This window comes from Rousettus aegyptiacus, unplaced genomic scaffold (genome assembly GCF_014176215.1).
Source record: "Rousettus aegyptiacus isolate mRouAeg1 unplaced genomic scaffold, mRouAeg1.p scaffold_m13_p_5, whole genome shotgun sequence".
Lineage (NCBI taxonomy): Eukaryota > Metazoa > Chordata > Mammalia > Chiroptera > Pteropodidae > Rousettus > Rousettus aegyptiacus.
The window spans coordinates 9082353-9108830 of record NW_023416308.1 but is presented as its reverse complement, the minus strand read 5'-3'; the positions used below and the strand labels follow the sequence as shown (position 1 = coordinate 9108830).

The window sequence follows — 26478 nt, the reverse complement described above, 5'->3', positions numbered from 1 at the left end:
TCCAGCCTTTTTTCTATTTAGTCCCCAGGAAGACAAGCTAGAAAACATTCTCAGCTTGCTATTTCCCATTAGCTTCTCGGCCTAACAACCATCGCAGGAAATTTCTGGTGGAGGCGCCGGGCAGGGTGTGTTTGCGCCTGCGCACCCGGGGAGACAGACGCAGACCCTCGTGCTGCTGATTCTCAAAAGCTCACGTCTTCCTGGACCAGGGCGGCTGCCTTGCTGGAATAGGATGAGGTCATAACTTTCCCAGTGTAACCTTCCTTGCGGTTTCGCTAAATGCTCCAGTCTCCAGACACAGCTCGGTGTCCCACACACCCTTTCCATGTATATTTCCTCAGCGTAGACAAAATAAATGCATCTCCATCCACCCATTATCCCAGGAGTGGTCAAGTTTAACGACCCTAGAAACCACCTCCAACCAACCAACTGCTCTTATCAGTGTGATTAATCTACTCGGCAGCCCTTTTTACCCCAATAAATAATGGATTCCAGTTTAATCCACTGTAAATTCAAACCAACCAAAGTTGGAAGAGAAAGAGGAAGGGCCCGGAGAAGCCAGACCCTGAAGAACAGAAGGGACAGTTCTCTAGTTGTAAGCTGAGATCGCCAAACTTACTAAGGGTCATGCGGACTCTTTCACAGAAAATATGTGCAGGCCGGCAAAACAATGCCTGTGTCTTCAATTCATAGGGTTCAGGACCCCGAGAAGCCTGCCCACAGATAAAGGCATCTTTTTACCCCCTAAAATTCAAGTCAAGGCACATTTAAGAGACAGTCAAAAAGAGTGTCCCATTATGGTGTTGATCGACCTGCTGTTCTAATAGCAGGTATGAAGAAGATGAGACGAAGGGTCTGGAAGAACCTCTGGCTCCATGGCCAACTCTGGACCTCAGTGGGCTCATGTCCTAAATGGAGGCTGGGCTGCCCTCCACGCCTCACAGAGTTCCAGGTGCTTTTGAGAAATCAGATGATGCCAAAGAAGGATCAGAGAGGATGGTGGCTATTACGAGATCAGATGTACAGCACAAAGCACAGGCTTATTAAAAATACCTCAATTACATGTTACCTATGTGCCTGGCACTGAACACCTTCTCTGTACTAACTCATTTAATCCACTTCGTGGGTATATGAGGTTGGTGTGCACAGTTCCTTTTCCAGAGGTGGCATCTGAGGCTGAGGTCACCGAGGTAACCTGTCTGAGGGCTGGAGGTGGGTGGAGGAGTTGGGATTTAAACTTGGGATGAGCACAGCCTGTAGCTCAATGTCTGGGTTCATTGCCTGATGCCGCCACTTGCACTGGCTGTGTGACCTCAGGCAATAACTTAGTGTTTCTGAGTCACTGTTTCCTATTGGGAAAATGAAATGAGAATGGCCCTGCCTCTCTCCCAGGTTGCTGGGACAAATGTGCAAGACGAAGTGTGCGAGGAGCCCAGCACTGTGCTGGGTACGCTTAGTGCCCAGCAAGTATTAAGAGGGCATTTAGGGATGACGGTGGTGAAGCTATATGGCCACCCGGTAGTGCCAGGAGGATGGCCTTAACCATGAGGATGGTTTGGAAGTAAGCAAACTGGTTGAGGGTCAGGAGGGTAAAGGGACTAGGCTGGGGCGCATGGGGGAGATGCTGCTGGTAGAAGGGCTTGGGAGAAGGATGGCACATCCGGGGATCTGCCCAGGGGTGGCAGGCATGAGAAGAGCCTCCCAAAGATGTCCCTGTCTTAATTGATGCGGCTTGTGAATATGTTAGGTCACATGACAAAGGGGAATTAAGGTTACAGATAGAATTACCGTTGCTATCAGCTGACCCTGAGATGGGGAGAGACTTGTGAATTATCCAGGTGGACCCAATGTCATCACAAGGGTCCCTAAAAGTGGAAGAGGGAGGAGGGTCAGAGGGAGATGTGCCTATGGAAGGATGGACTCAGGGATGCAATGGTGTTGGCACGAAGAGGCGGAAGGAGCCAGGAGCCAGAGAACGTAGGTGACCTCCACAACCAGGAAAAGGCAAAGAAACAGATTCTCCTTGAAATTCTCCAAAAGGAATATATTCTTACTGCCACCTTGAGACCCAATTCGGACTTCTGATAGACAGGACTATAACATAATAAATTGATGTTTTAAGCCACTAAGATTGTGGCCATTTGTTACAGCAGCCATAGGAGACTAATTTGCCAGGTGACTCACCTTCAGGGAGACCTGTTCTCGGAGCGTGGAGTTGGCATAGGCAAAGGTGCTGGCCATCCCAATGCACACGGCAATGCCTGTGGGATAGAGGAGGGCCCTCCACTTAGACTCATCAGGTCTGGCCCTGACTTACTTGGGACTGTGAACGATGTTAAAAAGACACATCCCTGGTCCCCTTGGAGTCTCACCACAGAGGAGAGAGGCGATCTCATTTCTGGGGGATTTGGGATGCCATGTAAATCACTGGGACCCATGAACTGCTCTGAGTATAGGCCTCTGACTTAGGGATGGAACCGAGGCCACTGTGGGGTATTTTATAGAACCAGTTAAGGGCACAGGCTGTGCAGTCTGGTAAGACTGGGTTCAAATCTCGACTCTGCCACCTCTTCTCTGTGTGAGCTTAGGCCAGTCACTGCACCTCTCTGAGGCCCTGTTTCCTCATCTATAAAACGGACAGGGTAATAACAGTACTTAGCTCATGGAGGGATAATGCTTACAGAGCACAATCTCTAGCAGTTAGTAAATCGTACCTATTATTTCTACTTTCTAAATGGATCTGGAGTGTTATTTGTAATAAAAGCGTACACAGAGAAAGATCATAACACCATAAAGAAAATGTAAAGAGGGGGGAAAAATTCCTACCGACAGGAAAACACGACCCTGCAAGAAGGGGGACAGAACTGAACGTTATTCTGCAATTCATGCAATTGCCACTGTTTGCCAAGCTACAATCTTGGGATTCTCCCTGAACAGGGATTTTCAAACCCTACTTTTCCTTACAGGATTCTGCTTTCACACGATGTGCACAGACCCTCACGCTTGGAGCTCACTTTTGACTTTTTAATAGTATGTGTACTTCAGGTATTTTGACATATCTACTTTGTCAAAGATGTATTTCTTCATTGAAAATACATGAGATAAAAATTAGTAACCCTACAAGCCTTTCTTCTATTCTCCTCCTTGATTTAAAAAAAAAAAAACAAAAAAAAACAAGAGACAAAAACATAAAGCAAAAACAAATAAACCTGCCAAATGAAAAAGAAAATGAACATCCTTGAGAATAAGATTTAAATTGGGAGTTTGCTGGAATTCAGGGTAAGGGGGAACACACTGGCTTCCGTTTCTAGCAATAGAAAAGGAGGGGCTTCCATGGTAGCACCCCAACAAGAAAAATGGGGTGATGTGAGACAGTTAGCATTTACCAAGAAGAGGCAGATAAAACAGGAATAGCTAAATCCCTCTAGATATTGTCTTATGAGATGTAGTTAGCCATGAGATAGTTCCTACCATGATTCCTCCTAGAGGACTTAAACAACAGCCTAAAACTCTCCAGCACACAGCAACATCCTGATCTGATAAAAATAAGTAACAGTAATAGCGGGCCAGACACCATTTATTGAATGTTAAGTGTGTCAGGCTCTAGGCTAAGCACTGTGTGAATCGTTTTCCTAATAACAGTAACAGTAGGTAGTTTTTATTGAGCACTTACTTGCTCTGTGTCTGGTTCTGTTTTGCAGGTATTACTAATGAATACAATGAAAATAATAACCTACATTTGCATAGAACTGCCCTAAGTGCTTTACATATATTAGCTCATTTAACTTCACTGCAATCTTCATGAAGTATGTCCTGTTAAAACCCCCATTTTATGGATGATGGGCCAGAGGCACAGAGAAGTTAAATAATTCACCCAACAGCACACAGCTAGGAATGGGCAGAGCCTGGGTTCAGACCCAAGCAGTCTGAACTTACTACATTCGACTCCTTCACACCAACCAACTGGCTAAGGAAGCTTCTACCACAACCTGCACTGGACAGATGAGGAAACCGAGGCTCAGAGAAGGTGAGTGGCTTGCCTTCCTGTTGGCACTTGGGATGGAGACCCCTCCCCCACCCCACCCCACCCCGGGATGAAGCCCCTATGTCCCTGGCACTCACCAAGCTTATGCTGGAAGCACAGTTTGGCCAGGAGGATCAGGATGAAGGGCAGTCCCTTCTGGAGCCAGCAGACCACAGCCTTCAGCTCGGACAGGGCAGGGGCAGGAGTGCCCGGCTGCTCGTCGCCCGCCTCGTCCGAGTGCGCGCGGTGGTCCCCGCCCACGTGCTGCAGCAGCGAGCCCCCGCGGTGCCCCGCGCCGTGGTGGAAGTGGTGATGGGGCTGGCGGTGGTGGTAGGCGCCCCCCTCGCCGCGGCCCCCGCTCTCCTCCCTGGACGCGGGCATCTGGATGAACACGTCCCCGCCGCTGGCCGAGGCCCCCAGCACCAGGCTGGACGGGAACGGTGTGGCCGGAAGGCTGCCTGTCGGGAGGCCGGAGAGGCTGGAGAAGAGCGCTGGCGGGGAGGCCGCTTCTGCCTTCAGACTCTCAAAGACGCCCCCTTCATCCACGCTGGCCTCGGAGCTGAGCGCCTGGCTGCGATTTCTGGGCCAGAGGGGAAGAGAAAGCCCCACAACGTCAGGCAAGATAGTCATCCAGTCGAGGATGGAGGACAAATAATATCATCAATGTTATAAGCTGAACTGTGTACCCTTCCTCCCCGCAAACTCCTATGTTGAAGCCCTACCCTCAGGACCTCGGAGTGTGACTATCTTTGGAGGCGGGGTTTTTGCAGAGGTGACTAAGTTACAATGAGTTCATGAAGGTGGGCCCTGATCCGATATGACTGATGCCCTTGTAACAGGGAATTTGGACACTGGCACACATACAGGGAAGGAGGCGTGAAGACCCGGGGAGAGGCTGGCTGTCTGCAAGCCAAAGAGAGAGGCCGAAGAAGAAACCAACCCTGCCAACACTGTGTGATCTTGGACTTCCGGCCTCCGGAACTGTGCGAAGATAGCATTCCTGTTGTCTAAGCCCCTCAGTCTGTGGTACCGTGTCATGGGCAGCTCTAGCAAACACATGCAAATAATAACGGCAACAGGGTAACAATCTTCATTGAAATTTTACTATCGTCTGGGGCCATGCCACCCTGAACCTGCCTGATCTCGTCTGATCTTGGAAGCTAAGCAGGGTCAGGCCTGGTTAGTACTTGGCTGGGAGACCACCGAGGAAGACCAGGTGCTGTAGGCATTTAAAAAAAATTTTTTTAAATAAAAAAATAAATAAATAATATGTGTATATATGTATATAAAGAAATCTTACTATGTAACAGTTTTCTATGTGCTTTCCATTGGTTAACTCCTATGAACCCTGTGAAGTAAGTACTAATAATACTCCCATTTGACAGATCAAGAAACTGAGGCACAGAGAGAGGGAGTAACTTGTCCAGAGTTGCACAGCTCATATGGGATGGAGCAGGGGGTACACAGACCCAGGCAGACTAACTCTAGAGCTCACTTCCTTGACTGCTATACTTTAATGAAAAGGAAGCAGAGTTCTAGGATTCTAGAATAACCTCAGGGACCCAGGGGCCCCGGCTCAGTAATCTTCAAGTTCAATGACTCCCAGTTCCCAGAAGGGTCCAGCCTTGGTCACAGCTGGTATTTGGAAGGCAGCAAACGGTAACGGGAAGAAGACTTAATAGAGAAGCCCACATTTGAAACCAGCTCTCCCCTTCCCAGGGGCCTTAACAACTCATTTCTCTCCTGAAAAATGGGCCTAAACACCATTCATGCACAGAATTACTGAGGGATCAAATTTAGAATACCCTTTTCAATGGACCTTGCATTTAGGAGGTGTTCAATAAATGGGAACTGTTCTCTCCAGTGACTATGGAAAGACCTCCAGGGCCAATTGCCTGTTCTAGTTCCCAGCAGGAACCTCTGGTGTTGGAATCAGCCAAAGGATTCCATGGCCATTGCCATGAGTTGACCCCTGCAGTCAGCCCAGAACTGGGTGCACTTTCCCCACGAACACCGTGCCTGGAGTTCCAGATGCCACCTCTCTTCTCGTGGGCTTGTCCTCTCTTCGCATGGAAGCATGATGTGGAAACTCAGTCTACACAACAGATACACCTAGAGCTGATGGAGCTGATGTGCTTCATGTGCACGTGTCAGGCGGCGGGGCGAAGAGCCTCCCTCCTCTTACCCTGCAGGAGGGCCCCCAAAGTACCTCCGCAGTCCCTTACGGCACTCAAAATACATTATGAGCTTAGTGAAAGCCAGAGCTGAGTTCCATTCATCCTCTGGACCCACAACCCAGGGCACACAGTAGGTGCTTAATAAATGTATCCTAGCTATCATCCAGGGACAAAATGGCAGCGGGAAGGAGGCTGCGAGGGAATTATACACTGCTTTCACTCTTGACCCTGTGTGATCTAGTCTCCATTCAGAGACCAGGGTGCATTTTACCAAACATATTCTGTTACTTCACTATCCCACTAAAAGAGCTTCCCATTCCAAAATCCTTCCCACGGCTTCAGATAAACCCTATAAAGAGGGAGTAATAGTATTCCCATTTTACAGATGGAGACCGAGACTCCAAGAACCTGCCAGGCACCCTGGATTACCTGGCCCCAAACTCCAATTCTACCGCGTGCCCCCCTCTAACTATGCCAGGGCTTCCTACTGTAGGGCTTTTTCACAGGCTGTTCCCTTCACCAGATGTCACCGCTGCCCCGTTCCACTTCGGTACCCACGCTCCTCCCTCAGATTTCAACTAAAATCTCTTGCTTGGTGGAGCCTGCCCTGACCTAACCCCATAGACTAAGACAGTCTTCTCGATCCTAGTTCTCATTGCATCCTAACCTCACCTGCGTGGGACTGATCACGAATTAGCATTTTACTGCTCACCTGTGGTTCTCAACCCTGGATGCACGTTATAATCATTTGGGGTGATTAGCCAGGTGCCCGGGACCCAGTGTTAACCAACTGAATCAAAATCTTTGGGGATGAGCCCTGGCATCTGTCTTCAGAGCCCCAAGTGATTCCATTGTGTAGTAAGCACTGAGAACAGTACTTTAGATTGGCTCTGTGCCATGAGGTCAAAGACCGTGATTGCCTGCCCCCACTGTACCTCTCCTACCTGACACAATGCATCTGGCGCATAGAACGTGCTCAAGAAATACTGTCCGAAAGAATGAATGAGAGCATCCTAAAGGTTCTGAGAAGGCCTACAATTGAAGAAAGTAATTTTGTTTAAACCTAGTGTTTCTCAAACTTCTTTCACCCTGGAATTCTTTTTTTTTTTTTTTCCCTGTGGAAAACCTATCAATAGCTTGCAGAACACCTGTGAAACCCTGCAAGGTAAATACTGGTCTGACGAAATCTCAGGGTTGGTTGCTCTGGCTTCCCAAACTTGACTTGAGGGTAAGTTACCCTAACCCTGGTGCAAGGGAAGGACCTGGAAGACGGTGCCTCCTCCCCTATCGCATGGCTCATCCCTGCTTCCCTCCAAATCCCAGGAAATGTGTGGTCCTTCTCCATGACATTTGGGGGAATAATAAAGACAATATTAACAATAACAATAACAACTGACTCCATGGCTATGATCCTCAAGGGGCCTCGAGGTTTTTCTGTACTTTAAGAAGCTGAGCTAAGAAAAAAGGAGTCCTGGCAGGTGCCCATGTTGGCCCACATGGGGGCCATCCTCTCTCCTCCACTGTCCCACGAGGCCCTGGAAAGCCTTTCTACCCCCCTTAAGTTCACCAGCACTGAGTTCACTGGGCTCAGGGGGCCTCCAGTACAACCAGGGAAGACGCAATCCACCACGGGGCTTTTTATAGCTGGCCTCCTTTCCCCAGGTCCCAGCATCCAGAGGAGATTTCAGCCTAAATGGGAAAGAATATTCCTTGGGGAGGCAGAGGCTGCGCTTCCAACTTAACCACTTAAGGGCTAGAGTAGGAGGCAGCCCAGGAGAGGAGTGGGTCCACCCAGACAGGAGGCAGCCGAAACGTGCTGGCTCAGAGCACAGACTCTGGGGGGCAAAGGGACTGCGGTCCGAATCTCAGCCTTGCTGCTTCCTGGCTGTGTGACTTTAATTTACTTCCCCTCTCTGAGCCTCAGTTTCCTCACCTATATAAATGGTGGTTAAAAATAATCCTGACCTCATCAGTGGCACAGAGTAAGTAGGGAGGAATACAAAGATCTCATGGTTCACTTGAAGGCAGACAATAATTCTGTCTTCAGAGGCTGGAAAAGCTCCGACAGGCATGCTGTACTTGTGCATTTTCACACTCATTCACTCCTTCGTAAGCAATCCGAATTTCATTATTTGACATGTATGAGTGGAGAAACGGGCCTAGGGGTGAAGTCACTTTCCAAAGGCACCGTCGGTGGGAAGTGGCTGAGTTGAGATTTGGCCAATGGTCATCTGATTTAAGGCCAGAGCCCTTCCCTGTAGAACAGGCAGGATCAATACAAAACTCAGTCCCAAAGCTAGAACTGGTGGGTACTCTGTGATTCTGCAGCCAACCTCAGAGTTGTAAGGGAATAGGATATGGAGGAGGAAAAGCCTGCTCCTTGGATGTATGTGCCAGCTCAGTGGGGGATAGGAGGTGTCTGGGGCTGGGAGACTGTCACAATCTGAGAACAGGTCCCATGGTATGTTCTCTCTTGGGCTTAACTAGAGAAATTCTAGCTCATGAGTGTTTTAACTGTGTTTTCTTAGATTCTGCATTTGTTTATTTGGCATCCACTAATTACAGGGCCAAACTAATAGCCAAAGTTGTTTACATCTTCCCTGGGATCCAGAGCCCGTATCCCTAACCACCTCCTTCATCCGACTCTCACACATCCAGCCAATATTTCTCCTGCACCAAATCACTCAGGACCGGGCACCAGACAGCCAGAGACCAGCCCAGTAGCCCAGAGCCCACTGCCATTACTCAAACTAGACAATGCTAAGCTGTTTCCTTTGCCTTGATTTGTGCAGAAAACACAGTAAAAGCTGTGGCCTATGCTTTCTCTTTGCTTCTTTCTGCCTCCTCACTGACCCTGGTGCTTCCCCATGTGGCCTTCTGTTGTGTGACGTGCCCCTTTCTCTCGGGAAATGTAAGTAATAAAGATCTTTCAATGGCATTAGCCTTTCCATGTTGTCACTCAGTCACCTCTATAAATTAAAATCCTGTGGGTACAATCATTGAGATAATGAATCAAGTGGATCACCTGTCACACGGGCTTTGCGAATTACCATAAGAGCAATGCCAGCTGTTATGTATTGAGTAGTATAGGCCATCACTGTGCAAAGCAGTTTCCAATCAGATTTCCTTTGCTCCTCTAACAAGAAACCCTGAGAGGCAGGTATTCAATCCAGTTTTGGGTTGCCCCTGACCACCCGAAGCCCAGAGTCCCCAGATAAAAAGAAACCAGGGGATGCCTACCTTTCAGGTGGAACGTTATCCGTGTTACTGCTGTGGCGTCTCTGCATTTTCCTTAAGACCTGAAAGCCAACACATGGCATGAGCCAGACTCTCCCAGCATTCATGCTGCCTGTCAGATTGCCATGGTAACCATAAATAAAGACTACTCATATATTACATCTCTAGAGCTGACATTTTCCAAACCCTCTTTCCATCTGTTATGCCATTCAATATGACTGAGTAAAGAAAGTGTTATCTCCCCATTTCACAGATGGAGATGTTGAGACCCAGAGGAGAGGAAGTCCTCCTGGGAGAGGAGAAAGTAGTGAGGTGATATGAGCAGTAATTGGCAGTGGGAGACGTGGATTCTGGACTGATATAGCCCCTAACTTGCTGTGTGACTCTGGACAAATCAGTAACCTCTCCGTGGCCTCAGATTCCTCATCTGTTGAATGGGTGGGGGTGGAGTGGCTGAACCCAAAGCCGCTTTCCAGCCCTCACATTGAATAAAGTGGGAATGAAAATGTGAATTTTCATGCGGACATGTCACCTTGTTCACTGTGAGGAGCCACATGGACTTCAGAACTCCATGTTGACGACACCTGAGGTGAGCGTTCAGGGCTCCTGATGGGGATGCGATCACTGGATTCCAGAGAAAGCAGGCCTCCCGCTCCTCTTCCTCCTCAGAGGGGATGCAAAGGTCAAGGGAGTTTGAGACTCCAAACCCTAGATAGAACAGAACACTTACATGAATAGTCCATGGGGTGCCTTGAACCTGAGAATAAGTCTTGGGACATCATGGGTAGCTATAAGTATATGATTCCCTCTGGTTAGCCTCTTATCAATCTCTCGTTAGGACTCCTGAGGATGGTCATGATTTCAATGTATTTTGTCCTATTGTCAAACTGAGTCCTAATTGGGGAATACAGAACATATGTTTTAGAGCCCCCAGTAGCTCTGCATCGCAATCAGAAGAAAATTCAATCTGTTCATACACTACAGGTTCTACCTGATGCAGCTCACCTGTTTCCAACCTTATTTCCCTCCACTCCCTTCCAGCCACACTAGCCTTTCTGTTCTGCAAACATACCAGCTGCCCCTGTCTCACGGCCTTTGAACCTGCTCTTCCTTCTCCCTGGAATTCTCTTCCTTCTTGCTAGCTCCTTCAGGTCAAACGTCACTTCCTCCGAAAGGCCTTCTCCTCTCACCCTCCTGACTCATCATAACACTGCCCTGTTTTACCTTCTTCATAGCACTTATTTACAGGTTTACTTATTTACGACGTGTCCTTCTTTAGAGGGTAAATGCCACAAAAGCGGAGAGCCTTTGGCCTGCTTTGTCCCTCTACCTCAGTATCTAAAACAGTGCCTGGCACAGAGTAGCACTCATGTGTTTGTTCGATAAGTAAAACTCTGGAACTCTACCTTTTTCTACATCCCTTGCTCCCTCCAGACCTTTCACCCTAAAGAAGAAATAAAGGCCATGGACTTTCCATAAATAAATTTAGCCTCCTTGAATACCTTTATGAAGACCAAATATATCTGACTCTTAGTTCAGGGCACCATGACTTCCTAATCTTGACTAGCCTTCTTCAGGGGTCAGCATTGGTGTTACTGGGGTCATTGATTAAAGAGAAAACTCACTGGCTAAGCCTTCTTTCTCTTTTGGAAAATCAGCTAAGAAATGCGTCAGCAGCAGCATCTTCATATATGAAGGAAAGCTCATTATGTAAATATTTCTCAAGAACTTGCATGCCAGCTTAATGAAATCCACACGACTCCCCATCACCTGCAATACTTGGGGAAAATAAAATACAGTATCCCAAAGCTTCCATTCACAAATTTGACGCAGCCTCCTAAATTAAATGCTCAAGAGTCTACTTTCAGATGCTTGCTTTTGAAGGGGCTTCAGATTCTTTGTTGGATGCAGGCCTCAAATAATTATTCCAATGTTGAATTCTGGAATAAATTTTTGCACATGGGATGCACCTGAATGAGTGAATGAAACGCCTTTTAACCCTCTGCTCTATGCATGGACTACATATCCATGAAGAATTACACCGATACTTTTCAATGCATGCTACGTTTTAAGTTGAGTCTCCGGGTCCTTATACATGACTGCACCGAAACGCACGCAAGAGAGCATCTCTTGCATTACTTGCATTGAAAGGAGGCAGGTGCACTTTGGGTACAACGCTGCGAGCGTTTTTCATTCCTGCAGCCAACTTTCAGCTCAAAACGCCCTAGAGACTGCAAGGGCAGGACACTAAATGGACCATTCCCAGGAAAAAGAAAAACGCGTTCTCTTTTTACCTGTAGAGACAATGCAGCAATCACAGCGGCATCATTCACGTCCCTCCAAGCCAATCATTACTCGAGCAGCCCCGGGAGCACGTGACTACCGAGTGCTTCCGGCCTCTCGCAGGATTCTTTCTCCAGTTGACTGGCCAGGCGCTAAGATCCGGGCACAACTACAGCTGCCGCAAGCACATGATTGCCCGCCCCTTGGCCGGCCCTCAGCCAATAGAAAGTCGTCTCTCCTCAGGGACCAATGGCAATGAGGCCGAGCGAGGTCGGCCGGTGACGCAAGGGGAGTGGAGGCGGGACCTCGAGTGCGGTCACGTGGCGCGGGTTGGCTGACGGGAGCTGGTTGGGCTGAGCGCCGCGGGGCCGGTGCCCGGCGTCAGGGATGCGGCTGCCGGCCGCGTAGGGGCCATGCAGCCCGGGTCCCGGGCCTGCCCCGCTCCGCGCCCCGGCCGCCGCGCCCCGCGTCCGTGCCGGCATGGTGAACCTGGCGGCCATGGTGTGGCGCCGGCTCCTGCGGAAGAGGTGGGTGCTCGCCCTGGTCTTCGGGCTCTCGCTCGTCTACTTCCTCACCAGCACCTTCAAGCAGGTGAGTGGCCGCCCGCCCCGCCTTCCTGCGTTTGCTCCGGGCGCCTCAGGCAGCAGCTCCCCTGGCTAGCCGGCTTCCCCCGGGGTGGGGGAGTTGCCACCGCAGCCGCGCTGCCACTATGTCCGGACAGGTGGGCACTGCTGTCCGGGGACTGCGGACGGGCGGAGGTGGCCCTGTTCGCTGGTGCCTGGGCGAGAGGGCGCGCCGAGGCCGGGGGCAGAGCTGGAACTCGAACCCAGTGCCGTGGTCCCTTACCCCGTGGTGGTTATTACCCTCACTGCGCCTCCGTGCTGTCTACCGGCCAGGTCCCGTGCGGAGTCGGGGTGAGCACTTCTCACTTCAGCCTCGCCGCATTCATGGAGGGTGGTGTCCCTGTTAGACAGCCGGGAAAGCGCGACGCGAGAGGCGGAGATGGTTGGGTCGCTAAGCCGCCGAGCTCCGAGGCCAGCAGTGGCCTTCGTGTAGTTCAGGGGCGCAGTGGTCCACCTGAGACTCAGCGGGACCCACGAGGTGCCCTTTCCGTGCGTAAACTTGGTTGCGTGGAATTTTCTTTTCACGTCCTCACCCCCTTAGTTTTTCTTCGAGAGAAAAAGACAGAGTGGTTTGGAGGGAAACGTTACCCACAAGCAGTAATTAGTCCGGCTTGAGCGTTTGGGTTTTTTAGAAAAGAGGGACATACACGTGGACATACCCAAGGACAGACACCCGGGACAACCCTGGTGTATGCTAATCTATTGTCTCGTATTTATTAAAAGCTGTCCTTTTCACCCTCTAGGGTCAGGTCTGTAAATAAAGTATATTAATGAACAGGAAATAAACTAGATGGTCATCCTTGTTTTAGCACATTGGCAGGGGAGCTGCCAAAAGGAAAGATGGGGAACCGTATCCCACCTCTTAGGCAAACAGAGAGGCTGGGTGCTGTAAGCCTCTTTTATTGACTGGGATGTGTTGGTGACATTCATGTGAACTAAGTGCTGTCAGGACTTGTGTTTTCTGCCACCTCACAGCTTCTCAAGGTCACGTGTTGTCCTTTCTCTGTCTGGTGGATCTCTGAATGTTGTGAGCCAGGTCTCAGACTTCTGCCTTCCTCCTAGCCTGACCCAGGTGATCTCTGGTATCATTGGTTAAGTACCAGCTGTATGCTCTTGGGATCCCAATTCATAACTCCAGCCTAGACCTGTCCTGAACACTCCAGAATCTTATATCTTCTGTCTCCACAGTGTATTCTGAATCAATTCATGTCTCCCAGTTGTCACTGTTGCCACCCTGAGTCAAGCTACTTTCATCTCTTGTCTGGACCACACCTCCAAAAGGTCCCCGTTTCCTTGTCCTACAGTCAGTTCTCTACCCAACAGGGTGATAATCTTTAAAAAGTCAGAGTCCTCCCCCGTATATAATTCTTCTCTGAGTTCTTACTGCATTCAGATAAATTTCAGACTGTTCCAGGATCAGGGTGACTATTTTCTGTCACTTCAGGTCAGGCTAACTGTTATGTTACTGCCTCAGGCCACACTGGGTAACACAATTTAAGTTACTTAAGGTTCTTGCCCAGATACTTGTTTTATTTTCTTTGCGGTAGGAACTGAGTATTTCTTGTTCATTTACTTGTTTATCTGTTTCCTCTCTCTCTCCTAGAATGTAATTTTCTTGAGAACAGAAAACTGTGCTGTTTATTGAATCCTAGCCCCTAGAATTCTTCCAGGTACTTCATGGGCAGTCAAATATTGGAACAAACAAGTGAGTCTTTTGAATTGGGATGACTTTTCCTTTCTTCTCAGTCTGGCACACTTCTAATTTTTTATATCCTGAGTCAGATGCTGATGCTCTTCGCTCCATGACCTCTGCCACCATCTTTTAAGGACTCTAGTGCACATTGTTCATTTTTTTTCCAATGTGTCTTTTTCAAAAACCTGTGACTTATGACCATAATTTTTTTTTTTTTCTGAGAGGGGTGGATGATTGTGATTTCCCCAAAACTGTTGGCAGAATTTTTGTTTTGCAGATTTCTCTGGATCTGAGTTCCCCACAGCCTAAGGAACACTTTAGCTATAATTTTTCTATCCCTGCCAGTCAGCCCCTGGCAACTAATAATCAACCTTCTCTGTCTCTATGGACATTTTATATAAATGGAAATATACAATATGTGTTGTTCTGTGTCTTCTTTCAGTTAGAGGCCAGTGTCTTCAGGTTTCATTCATGTTACAGCCCGTGTTAGTACTTCATTTTTTTTTTTTTTTTAACTTTTATTAACATTCATTTGATGCTAAATTTACTCCCAGGCCATAAGTTTTTGTTTCTTCAGTTTCTTCTGGGATATCTTTTTGTTCTGTGCAACCTCCTCTTCTGGCTTAGGAACACTTTGCTCTTTTTCAGTGAGGATCATCTCAGTGTGGCAGGTGTTGCCCATGGAGGGGTTAATCCACCCATGAGCTCTGTTAAGTTCTGCACCACATCTTGGGAGCTTTGTTCATCCGGATGTGCTCAATTATCAGAGAATCTACATCTAAACCCTTAAGTTCAGCATTACTCTCTGCAATTTTAAGCTAGTGTTGCAAGAATACAGCACTCTTTTTAGGCCACCGACCCTGTGTCCAGCCCCACTGTTTGGCCTGAGTACACCTACCAACTCTACCATTGCAAAGACGGAGGGCACACATTGCTTCTGTAAAGTGACATCCTTCAGATACTTGGTGGCTTTTCGGATATGCATACCCTCGATGGCCTGGGCAGTTTCACGAGTGTTAAGTGTTTTTAATGTGAACGCAAAGATTTGAACCTCTTGATTTGCATGATTTTGTGGGGTTTTCTGGGTCAGGTGAATAGCGAATCATTACCTGAGGCCGCTTACGGGAAGAGAGTACTTCATTTTTATGTCCGAATAATATCTATTGTATGCACATTTTGTTTTCCCATTTATCAGTTGATGGACACTTGGGTTTTTTCCACCTTTGGCTATTATGAATAGCCAAATGCTAGTCTATGAACATTGGTGTACAGGTTCTGTTTGGAGATATGTTTTCAGTTCTCTTGGGTTTGGTCCTAGGAGTGGAATTGATGGGCCATATGGTGACTCTATGTTTAACTTTTTGAGGAACTGCCCGACTTTTCTAAAGTAGTTGCACCATTTGCAGTGAACTTTTAAGAAGCTATACTTGTCAAGTTCCGATGTAGTGTCAGAGAAGATTATCCATAATTATCTGCTAAAGCCATGAAAATACTTCTCCCATTTCCAAATACACATCTGCAAGAGGTAGATTTTCTTCCTATGCTTCAACCTGAACAAAATACTGCAACACCTTTAATGCAGAGGGAGATAGGTGAATCCAGCTGTCTTCTGTTAAGTCAGATATTTAAAAGATTTACAGAAATGTAAAACATTTCCCACTAAATTTTTTTTTGTTTTGAAAAATATTTTTTCATAAAAAGTTGGCATATAATGGGTTCATTGTTATTAAATGAATAATTTATTGAAAACAGATACTTTAAGAATTTGTTTTAATTTCCAATATGAAAAATATCAATAGCCATCATGCTCAAAACCCCACATGTTGGGATCCTAAATAATTTTTAAGAGTATAAAAAGATCCTTGGGACCAAAAACTTGTAGTCCATTCTGTCTGATGTTCACCTGCATTTGAATGTACTGCTTCTGCTCTTCACGCTGCTGCAGTTTTTGGTCCTCTACCACTCAGGATCTGGGCGACTCAGGTGAGTTCGCTTCGTTTTGCCCAGCCTCGGGTTCTGCATCTGTAAAATGGAGACGGTCATGTGGGGCATGGGGCGGGGGAGAGGTATAGGATTAATTGAGAAGCGGCTATGAAAAACTTCCGTGCTCCCTGTGATCCTGAGCTCTGCTTCAGTGAGACCATGAACTCATAGAGCAGATGCGGTGCTTTTTGCCTAGAGAATAGTTAGTTGATTATCCTCTACTGCTTTGCATTCTTTTCTTTGGTTTTCACGTTAATTAATGCTTTGGGGGATAGGTTGTATTGTAGAGATGGAGTGCAGGAGAAATTAGTGACAACGGGGGGATACCATCGGGAGAGAGGGTTGGGAATAGTGAGTGATGCCAGGTGACTTGGGCACACTTATTTAACAAATGTTGTGTGCCAGGCACTGGCTGCAAGGTGATGGACATACAGTCAGGCAGAAAGCAGATGAGGCCTTTCTAAGACCTATACTCTGTTGGGGGATAAGGGGCAGAAATGGCAAATAAGCAGTTATTTAGTGATTTATGATATGAAGAAAAAACAAGATGCTGTGCTAGAGCAGCAAGGTTGGCAGGTGAGCTGAGATTATAGAAATCCCAGTCTTGGAGTCAGGTGAGGCTTTAGTGGTCCTCCCATGTGAATATGTGTTCTCACATTTGTTCAAGTGGTACAGTTCCTGAAGTCTCAGTGCTATTTGCATAATTTTTGAATATACATTAACATCTTCAACCTTAAGTATGTAAATTGGTGCCAATTTAAATACTGTCTAAAGTACAGTGGAATAAATCATAAGAGAAAGTTGCTAATCTGGTTTTTGTTTCTCACTGATCAAAGTACATACATATTTTCAGAAAGTTTGTAAAGTTCTACGCAGGGTAGAGGAGGAAAACAGTTACCTGTAATCTCATCAACCAGAGGGATTCACTGATGATATTTGGGCATATTTTCTCCCTTCATTTTTCACATTTTAAAATATTGGGGCATACTGTTTCTTCACTTAATATATATGTATTCCTTCCATCTTTAAGAACTCTTTATAAGTACAGTTTTTTTATAACAAAGTTTCTATGAACAGGCTGTACTTAGCCATTTCCCAAATATTTTGGATGCTCTCTGGCCTTTATCCCTTTTTTCTTTTTTTATTATTTATTTATTTTGGGAATCATAAGTAAATCTTTTAATGACAGTGCTTTCTGTTTAAGTGTTCTACTTGGGACATTTATCTCATTTGACCCTTATAACCTCTGAAAAATAGACAAGACAGTTATTATATATCTCTTTTAAAATGAGAGGTTAACATACATTAGTAATAAAAACATTCCTGTAGCTCTTTACAATTTATGAAGGAATTCTTGTGTTTGTTTGCGCTCCTTTTGGTTCTGCTCTTTCTTTTGTACCGCAGTGTAGCCTGCTTGGACATCTGTCATGGTCGATTGCATCAATTTCTGATGCTACTTTATCAACTGCTCTGGAGGTTTTTTGAGAAGAGACCCTGACTACCTTTGTCTCTGTTTCCTTAATGCATTGTGAGATTTTGATACCTTTGAGTCTTGAATGAAAATGTATATACTTATATATGTACATACACACACACACACAGATAAGGATGCTTAAAATTGAGACAACATAATAGGAGAGGTGGAATCGTTTGAGAAAGGTTTCAAACCACCCATCCAATGAAGGAATCCCATAAGTGCCTGTTCGCCACACCCTTTGCAAGACTGGACTTTCACACAAGTGAACATGCGCTTATTCATTATATTTGCCATCTTACACAATCCCGTACAATCTTTCTTGATTGTACAAGTCTTATTTAGTCCTTTTGGCAAAGTCTTGAATAGTCATGTTTGAAAACAAGTTCAAGTGCCGGGAGAATTGCCTTCCTGTTTACCAGGAATGTAGTTATGTGGAAGAGGTCCTTTTGGGGATGCACTTGCCCATGAACTCTTGTCCCCCACACCCCCCCCCCCCCCCGCCACAGGAAGAATAACAGGATAGCTTGAGAGTAATGAGCATTTTTAACCTTTTTGTGAGATCCAGTTTACTGTACTTTGACCAGCCTCTTAACAGTCTTTATGGCTATTAATTTATCTAGGGTAACATTTGACACACAGTTTAGTTTGCACATAGCTCGATTATGCAGTTAACTGATAGGTCCCAGCAGACCAGAGGAATATGAATTTATAGGTAGTTAAGCAGTTTGCACCTAAGTGATTTGTCCCTTATTCCCAAGGCTTCTGCACTTAGCTCCTCTTGCACCAACTGAGGAACACAGATGTTGTTTTTGTATAACCCATCCTGTTCCTGCTGCTGCCAGTTCTTTCTTTTAAAAGAAACAAGAGGAACAGAACAGAAATGAAAGCCACCTTGAAGGACTGCTTTACATTAGTAAACTAAAGAACAAAATCCAGTCCTGTGCAGTAGTGGAAAAATTGTGAACACTGTTATGTAAATGCTGGTAATATTACAAATGGTCTGTATAACTTTTGGGAAGTTTTTTGGCACTGTATAGCATTGACTACTTCTAGAAATAATTACTACTACAAATTTTCAAGAGAATAAACAAATTCTGTAATTTCATTATAGCGCTATCTATGATGACAAAAACCTGGGATGGGTTAAATGTTGATGTGTAGAGGATGTATTTACTAAATTATAGCACAGCAACATGATGGATTATTATATAGCTTTGAAAATGTGATTCTCAAGATAATGTAGGTATTTGAATGGTTTATCATCCAATTAGTGTCAAGAAGCACTGAATGCAGAGCATCCTCGTTTGTAAGTATAAATGCCAGGCAGGGTCAAAGGCTAAATGTTAACATGTAAAAATAGATATAGCTTTAGGCGATGGGATTGTGGGCAATTTTTATCTTTAATGTTTGTAATCATGTTTTTTTAATAAGCTTATTATTTTAGAATAATTAGATTTACAGAAAAGTTTCAAGAATAGTACAGAGTTCTCGTGGATCACTCACTTACTGTTCCCTATTGTTAATAACCACGTTTTTAATAATGTTTATCATTTCACATTAAAAATGAAAATATTCCAAAGGTGATAAAAGCTGTTAATAATCACTTCTGTCTCTTCTATGTCAATAGTCTATAGTATACCTTTCTGTACCCTTAGCTCTTATATACCTGTATTTGTAGATTATTATAATTATCATAATATAATGTGCAATAATATGCATATTACTTTATAACTTGCTTTTTTCACTTAATAATGGAAATCCAGTGGTCTACAACCTTGTCTGTATATTGAAATCATCCAGTGCTTTTAAAAATATTGATTACCAGGTCTCATCCACAGAGATTTTTACTCAGTCTAGTCTGGAGTTGGGCTCGGGTCAGAATTTGTTTTAAGGCTCCTACATAATCTAACGTGCAAGAACTACTACTCGAGATAAATATGTATGCAGGTTTTAGGGGTAGTTTTTTGGGGTAATTGCCATAGCTATAACAGCCACAGCTGTATTGGTGTTTATTCAATCTCTGTTATTGGGTTTCCAGTTTTTTCCTACCATGTGAACAGTGTCGTAGTTAACATCCTGGTGCATCCTTACACATTGGTGCTTTCTATTGGATAGGCCTTAAAAATGTGTTTTCTGGGCCAAATTGAGTGTGGATATGTATTTTTCAGTAATAATAAACTCTTTCCAGATTACTTTCCTAAAGAAATAGTAACTATAAAGCTCCTTTCTATTATTGAAAGTTTGCCATCAAACTTTCAAGGTTAGTCCCATTTGCTCAAATAGTGACACAGGACAGATTGTTTTTTAAATTAATTTTTAAATTAAACTTATTGAGGTAACTTTGGTTAATAACATTCTTAATAGTAAAAGGCACAGAACTCTATTAAAATGATAGAATGTTAAAAGTATATAAAAAGCCTTTAGGAGGGAGTCTTTGTAATTGTTTGTTCCTCCAACAATAGGTTGAAGAATTTTAAAGGTGGCTGTCTCATGCGTGGTTTGTTTTCTGGCACTTGGGCACCTTCAAGATCTCCTTAGTTTCTTTAGTAGTTCAGTGTAGGAAAGGTAAGTTTGAAAGCTCCACCATAGTGTGGAGACTGGGGGAAAAGGTCTAAACTCTTGCCTCTAGAGCATCTCCTCACTTTGCATGTCTAGGTAAAGGGCTGGCTGGCAAGGATGTCTTTAGTAAAGAAAGGTATGTTGTAAGGATTACATATTCAGTATTTTTTCACAGAAGAATTTAGCAAGTTGACATGCTTATTTCTTGCCCCTAAAATCAACCTTCTAATTCAGTATTCCCTTAAATTTACCACCGAAGTACTTGTAACTGTTAAGGAAAATGACCTTGTACTCTAGGCGTGTCTGGGTAGTGTCTGAAATGAGTTGCAGAATTTATTTGAAGTTTCTTTTATAGCATATTTGTTTTAATATCAAAAATATTTTAAACGTTAGATAGAGGAAGTAAATGTCTTCCAAATTTTTTCACAAAATTAACACTTTTATACACATTATAATGTGCACGTAATCCAGGGGCATTCATGTAAGTACTCCAGTTTTGAAGCATAGCTTTAATTTCTTTCTCTAAGGCTTTTTTTGTTTGTTTGTTTGCATTTTATTTTATGACTTTGGCTCAGACTTTGCTAATCCAGGGGAGTGCAGATTCCTGTTGTATAAGGTTTTTTTTTTTTTTTTACATTGTTTTTATCCTGTTGCTGTCGTTTCTATGCAAAATTGGTGAAAATGCAAGAAACGGTACTTTAACCTTCTCATTAATGGTTTTTTTGTAGGAGGAGAGGGCAGTGCGAGATCGGAATCTCCTGCAGGTTCAAGACCATGATCAGCCCATTCTGTGGAAAGTGCAATTTAACTTGGGCAATAGCAGTCGGCCTAGCAACCAGTGCCGGAACTCCATTCAAGGGAAGCACCTCATCACGGACGAACTGGGTAAGGCTGGCTTCCTCCTCCTCCCGTAGTCTGAAATACTCCAATGTGACCATTCCTAGGTTTTTTAAATAGGGATTTTATACAATATCTTTTCCCTTCTTGCTCTTTTCCAACATTTCTCACATCATCTTTGTCTTTCATACCTTACTCACTGTTGAAGGTTTTCCTCCATGTCAGAGAAGCTTGGTTCGATAATTCTAACTCTGAAGTTCTTTGTGTCTGCAATATATATAGTTCTAGGATTTTGTCACGTGTTAGCCCCTACGCTGCTTCCTGCCAATCTCTTTGTAGCCTCAGGCTTTTCAGATCTTGCCAATCTTTTCTTCTCATCTTGGTGAACTGTATAGGCTAAGAGTTCAGTTTTCCTTCTTGGTGTCTTGAATAATACCCACATAGTGTTGGCACTTAGGAAATGCACTTGTTGACCGACTGACTGAATAATCTTAAATGAATTATATAAACACAGTCAGAATGTTAACCCGTACAGGTAAATATGTCTGAGTTGTTGCTTTCTCCCAGAGTTTTCTCGCTGCCTTTTAGTAAGAAAGGTGAGTCCTGTGCTGGTGAGGTAGTTGGATTGGACAACTGCTGAAGTTCCTACCACTTTAAGACCGGCTCAGCCTTCTCAAAGAGAGGCCCCACTAATCCCTAGCCTGCATTAGTTGAGCTCCTGCTGTGTGCTGGGCGCTAGGTTAAAGCTCTCCTTGAAAATCTCAGTTGATTTCTATGAGGTGTAGATGTTGCTAGAATATCTATGACAGTACTGTCACTTCGTAGGTGAAAACACAGGCACCAAGAGGTTAAGAAACTTGCTCAAGATGGCAAGGACTCTTTTGTACACCATAAATAGGATACCACTGCACCCTCCAAAAGTAACACTTTTCCTTAATGTCAGCTATCCAGTTTTCAGAGTTCCCTGATTGTTTTACTGTAAGAGTAAGGTTTAGCAAAGGGACGTTGCTTCCACAAGATAATACAGCCAGTCAGCAGGCAGACCTTGGAGTAGGACTGAACTTGGAGTTCAGTGTATTTTTCTTATAGACTGTTTTGTTTGTATGACACTCATAATGAGAAAATATGAAATGTTATGCCTTGGCTTAATATTTAATATTAGATTATGAATGACAATTTGTCAGTGTGGGTTAGCTAGTCAAAGAATAATTTTCCTCTGATTAGCTCAAGTGAGACAAAGACTCTGAGACTTAAGTAAAATGTTCCAAGAATTAATCAATAAAAATTCAAGAGCCATAAGTTTTATTTTACCTCCATGAATGTGGGAAAAGAGAGAAGCAAGCAGTTTAATAAAGAAAACCTATAGGAATTTGTGCTCTTTAGCAAGCAGATACCACCACAAATATTGCCAGGGTAACACGTTATTAAATAACCAATTAGAATTATAGAATTTTCCAAGGTTAGAAGTTAATTTTTCAGTCACTAGCAACACACTCTGCTGTTGTGATCTTACAGGCCTCCTTGTCGGAAATGATGTTTGCAACAATAGATTTATGATGTAAAAGGTGAAATCTCGATGAGTTTTCTTTCACCAGAAATTAAAAAGACGTGTGTTTTCAAGGCTACGGGCAGTTAGCACCGGGGAGAAAAAGAATGCCTGAGATGCTGACACATTTAATGTGGAAATGAGGAAAGGACAGAAAGATAATTTCAACAAGTGGAGTTTAGGTCACAAATTTTACATCTTCCTGTCACAGAAGCGGTAAGATGACTGTGTATTTATCATTTGGGGCAGAATTTTGAGAAATGTGCTGGTTTATTTGGATCTTTCGAAGTTGTTTATTTATAATCTCTGTGAGGAAAATGAGTAAGAATAGTTAGAATCCCAGAAGCATTTATGATGGCATTAGAATCATCCTCTCTTAATTCAGAAGATAGAATGGCATGTTTAAGTGACAGAAAGCACCAGGCAAGCCCGAGTTTTCCAAGGGGACGCGAGGGCTCTACACTCTTTCATTGTTTTACTGGTGCCTCCTGCTTTTAGACAGTCTTTGTTTTCCAGAGTAGTTTCTGAAAGCAGCCTTATACTTCACCAGATCTCATTCTCTGAGGATTAAGAAGCCGGGGTATTTGGAATGGAATGATCTCGGAACGGCTGCTCTGCACCTGTGGGCTCGTGTGTGCACCTGTGGGCTTGTGCGTGCACCTGGGAGTTTTCCCAAGGGCCAAGTGGTGTCCCTCATGCACTTATTCTCACATTTTTCTTTCCCACTCCCAGAAGGATATAGAGAAATGTCTCTTTAGCAGCTCCGAATAATGCATTAGCTTTTGCAAAGAGATTCTTTCCTTAAAGTTGAGCATGGCTTGACTGGGTTGGAGGAGTGTATGTGTGTTTATGGGAATGAAGGGAATTAGGGTGTCCCTTCCTTGGGTGTTAGAGGACTCCCTTCCCCTCATGCTGAGGGGTAATTGAATCCCTGGAATGTATGTTTACAAACAGCCTAAATCAATTTACAAAGGTTACTTTTATTTTGAAAAATCCTCCAAACTACTAAATAAATGTCAAGCATTTAAAAAATATTTGTGAAGAATGGGAGTCAAGGGATGTATTGCTTGTTTTTTTTTTTTGTTTTTTGTTTTTTTTTTTTATCTAGAAGTATCTCACTTTTGGGAATGAATGCCTTGGTCTTTCCTATTTTCAGATTTTTGTTAGAAAAAAAATGACATTTTTCTTCAGGCATGGAGCAAAGAATGGCTTCCATAGGTTAGAACAGGAAAACGCAGGCGTGACTTGACATGGTGATTAAGTCAGATCACGCCAGCAGGCCTCAGGGTGGATGAGGGTATGGAGCCGGCCTGTGGTATGTATGGGAGTCTGTGTTTCCTGTGAACAGCCGCATGTGGGAAGCAAGCCCTCATCACAGTGTCTGATTCCTGCCTTTGGTGCTTAGGATGCTCTGGACTCCAGATTCTGTCTTTCTGGGTTTTTTTTTTTTTTAGTGTAGTGCATTCATTGCTGCTTCCAGATCACCCCTGCTAGGGAGGTGGGAGGACTGCTGGTTTTATACTTAAGTTAGTCTCTGACTTGCAGGATATGTTTGTGAAAGGAAGAATTTGCTGGCGAATGGCTGCTGTAATGTCAACGTCCCGGGCACCAAGCAATACTGCTGTGATGGCTGCTTGTCCAATGGCTGCTGTGGTGCTTACGAGCATTGCGTCTCCTGCTGCCTGCAGCCAAACAAGGTATGGAGATTGCTCCTTGTTCTACATCTGCTTTTGTCTTTCTGTCTTTATTTGATGATGAATGTTGAATTCTTTTGAAAATAGAACTTAGAAGGGAACTTCGTAGGTGTCAGAAATTGCTGCTGTGTAGTAACCTGTGTCTATAAGGAAAGGAGGCAGTTGGTTTCCAGTTACATGAACGTTTCTTTTGCAGAATGGGCCATTGTATTGCTAATCAGATATCTAATGAATAAGATACCAGTGCGCTTGTTCATTCGAGCTTGCTGTCTCCCTCTATTCCCGCCCCCCCTCCCAACACACACATTAGCAGTCTCTTAGTTTAGGAGAAATACCCAAGGTTACCTTGTGCTGCTGAGTTTGGAATTTATTACAGGTACTACCTTTTGTTTCCATAGCAACTTCTCCTGGAACGCTTCCTCAACCGGGCAGCTGTAGCATTCCAGAACCTCTTCATGGCGGTCGAAGATCACTTTGAATTGTGTTTGGCTAAATGCCGGACCTCATCCCAGGTCAGAATCTCTGATGTTTCTAGCTGGAAGATGGGCAGGTAGGATTCAGGGGCTAAACGAATACCGAAAACATGACAATGGAGATATGACTATGATATATGATATGAGTGATAATGGAGAAGAGATTCAAAAGGAGCTTTGGTGGAATGATAATGTTTGAGAGTGTCAACATGAGATTTATACAAGTTTGGGAAGTAAAATATTTATATTAAATCAAAGTCTAATCAGCTTACATCTCCCCTATCTGATTGGTAAATTTGTACTTTAAGTGGAAGCTTAACATTATTTTTAAGTCTCGGTGGAACCCTAATAGCCCAGTTTCTGAGAGAGAGCTCTTCTGTCTTTGAAATTTGACTAAGACTTTGTAGCATCCACTCATTGAGAGTAAGTAGTAATTTGTTCTGGGACAGAGTTGTGGTTTATTTTAGGGCTCAAGGGGATGAGACACAGGTGGATGTTTAAAAATGCACGAATAAATGCGTAGGTTGTGAAGCTCTCAATATTTATTAGCATGCTGTCATTAAACGCTTTGCTCTTTGGGCACTAAACATTGCACCTGCTGCTGAAAGCGTCTGAACGTCTTTTGCTTTCCATCACTCTATGTCCTCAGCTCTCAGCTTTTGTGCTTGGGCAATTGTCGGAGCTGTCATTGTAGAATCACAGGACGTGTTTGTTATACAAGCACACTTCTTGCTTCTATTCATGGTGTCTCCAAGATTGTACTGGCTTCGTCTGAGGTAACTGCCTCATTTGTCATTTTCTGGAACTCCTGTACCTTTTGCCAGATTTCTGTAGTCCACCTTTCGATTTTTACGCCGCTTTTTGTGTTTCTGGTCTGCTCTGAGAGCATTCAGCATCATTGGGTAAATGTTTCTGGGGTCATAATGAGCATTTGAAAACACGAAGAAATTCCTGATGGGCTTGTTTTGTTGGAAGAGCTTTCCACTTGAACGGGCTTTAAAGGAAATTGACTCGTTTTGATTCAGATTCTCTCTCATTCTGAGAAACACTAGAAAAGGGGAAATAGTTTCTTTAACTGATGAAACCCAGGAGTTATTTCCAGTTGTGAGGGAAGATGCTAAACTTTCTGACTTCGTCTTTTATTGTAAAGACTGAGAGCTTTCCCAGTTGCCAATTTGTTTTGCTAGCGGTATCCCAAGAAAGAGAAGCTTTCGGCTGCATGTCTGTAAATTGGATTAATACTTAACAATGTACATGTTTAGTATTGGTCTTGGGCTAATTAATGAACTCTATACTAGCCAAAAACTCAAGTTGCCTGTACGAAAACAAAATGCTGAAAAAGTAGCCATCAGGATGATTGTTTGAAATCACGCTTCCCCTTTGCTTTGCCAAATGAGGCTTGTGTGGAATCGTGGGATTTGGCTCATGTGCCAAACCTTGAGGTATGTAAAACTTTGTGAAAGTGATTCAAAGTGTATCTCCTCCATCTCTGCAGGGTTCAGTACCAGCAACTGAATTTCTCTGAAGCACAGGGTCAGATACAAAACACCCATTGGACCATAATCTAAAATAAAATAATTTGAGAAAAAAATAGTTGATTTGCCCAGGTCATAGCAAAGTCATTAAAAAACTCATGTACATAAAAAGAAACAGTCATGCAGTGATGTTATGTCCATTTTCATGTTCTTCATTGGCATTCTGCGTTGTGCATTCGCCTTTGTTCCAGAAAGTGCCTCGGAGCCTGTTAGTGACATTTGGAGATGGACTCGGCCAGGCTCCCGCGGGGAGTGTCTGACAGCAGTCTCTCTTGACTTTCGCAGCTCTGAGAGGGAGGTGTGTGAGACTGCTCTCTCTCACCGAGCTCTTGTCTTC

The 26478-nt window shown here is 44.3% G+C and overlaps 2 protein-coding genes and 1 pseudogene across 7 annotated transcripts in view; 2 read left to right on the top strand and 1 right to left on the bottom strand.

Annotated features, from left to right (window-relative positions):
• RNFT2 (ring finger protein, transmembrane 2) overlaps positions 1 to 11857 on the bottom strand; it is a 60467-nt gene extending 48610 nt beyond the window's left edge. For both annotated transcript variants that reach the window (XM_016149485.2, XM_016149486.2), the window contains exons 1-5: positions 11733 to 11857; positions 9971 to 10146; positions 9442 to 9500; positions 4123 to 4604; positions 2185 to 2261 (exon numbers count right to left, since the gene is read on the bottom strand). In XM_016149485.2, coding sequence (XP_016004971.2) covers positions 2185 to 2261; positions 4123 to 4604; positions 9442 to 9500; positions 9971 to 9994 — 642 coding nt within the window. In that variant the 5' untranslated portion in view covers positions 9995 to 10146; positions 11733 to 11857. The remainder of the gene's footprint in view (positions 1 to 2184; positions 2262 to 4122; positions 4605 to 9441; positions 9501 to 9970; positions 10147 to 11732) is intronic.
• LOC118603493 lies at positions 5134 to 5252 on the top strand (annotated as a pseudogene).
• A 201-nt stretch (positions 11858 to 12058) lies between the features above and the next one.
• Positions 12059 to 26478, top strand: part of SPRING1 (SREBF pathway regulator in golgi 1) — a 42127-nt gene continuing 27707 nt past the window's right edge. For 2 of the 5 annotated variants that reach the window (XM_036220870.1, XM_036220867.1), the window contains exons 1-4: positions 12059 to 12312; positions 20785 to 20941; positions 23985 to 24136; positions 24532 to 24645. In XM_036220870.1, coding sequence (XP_036076763.1) covers positions 12202 to 12312; positions 20785 to 20941; positions 23985 to 24136; positions 24532 to 24645 — 534 coding nt within the window. In that variant the 5' untranslated portion in view covers positions 12059 to 12201. Of the gene's footprint in view, positions 12313 to 20784; positions 20942 to 23984; positions 24137 to 24531; positions 24684 to 26101; position 26478 lie in introns of those variants that run through there. The other 3 variants (XM_036220869.1, XM_036220868.1, XM_036220871.1) reach the window with 3 other exon arrangements.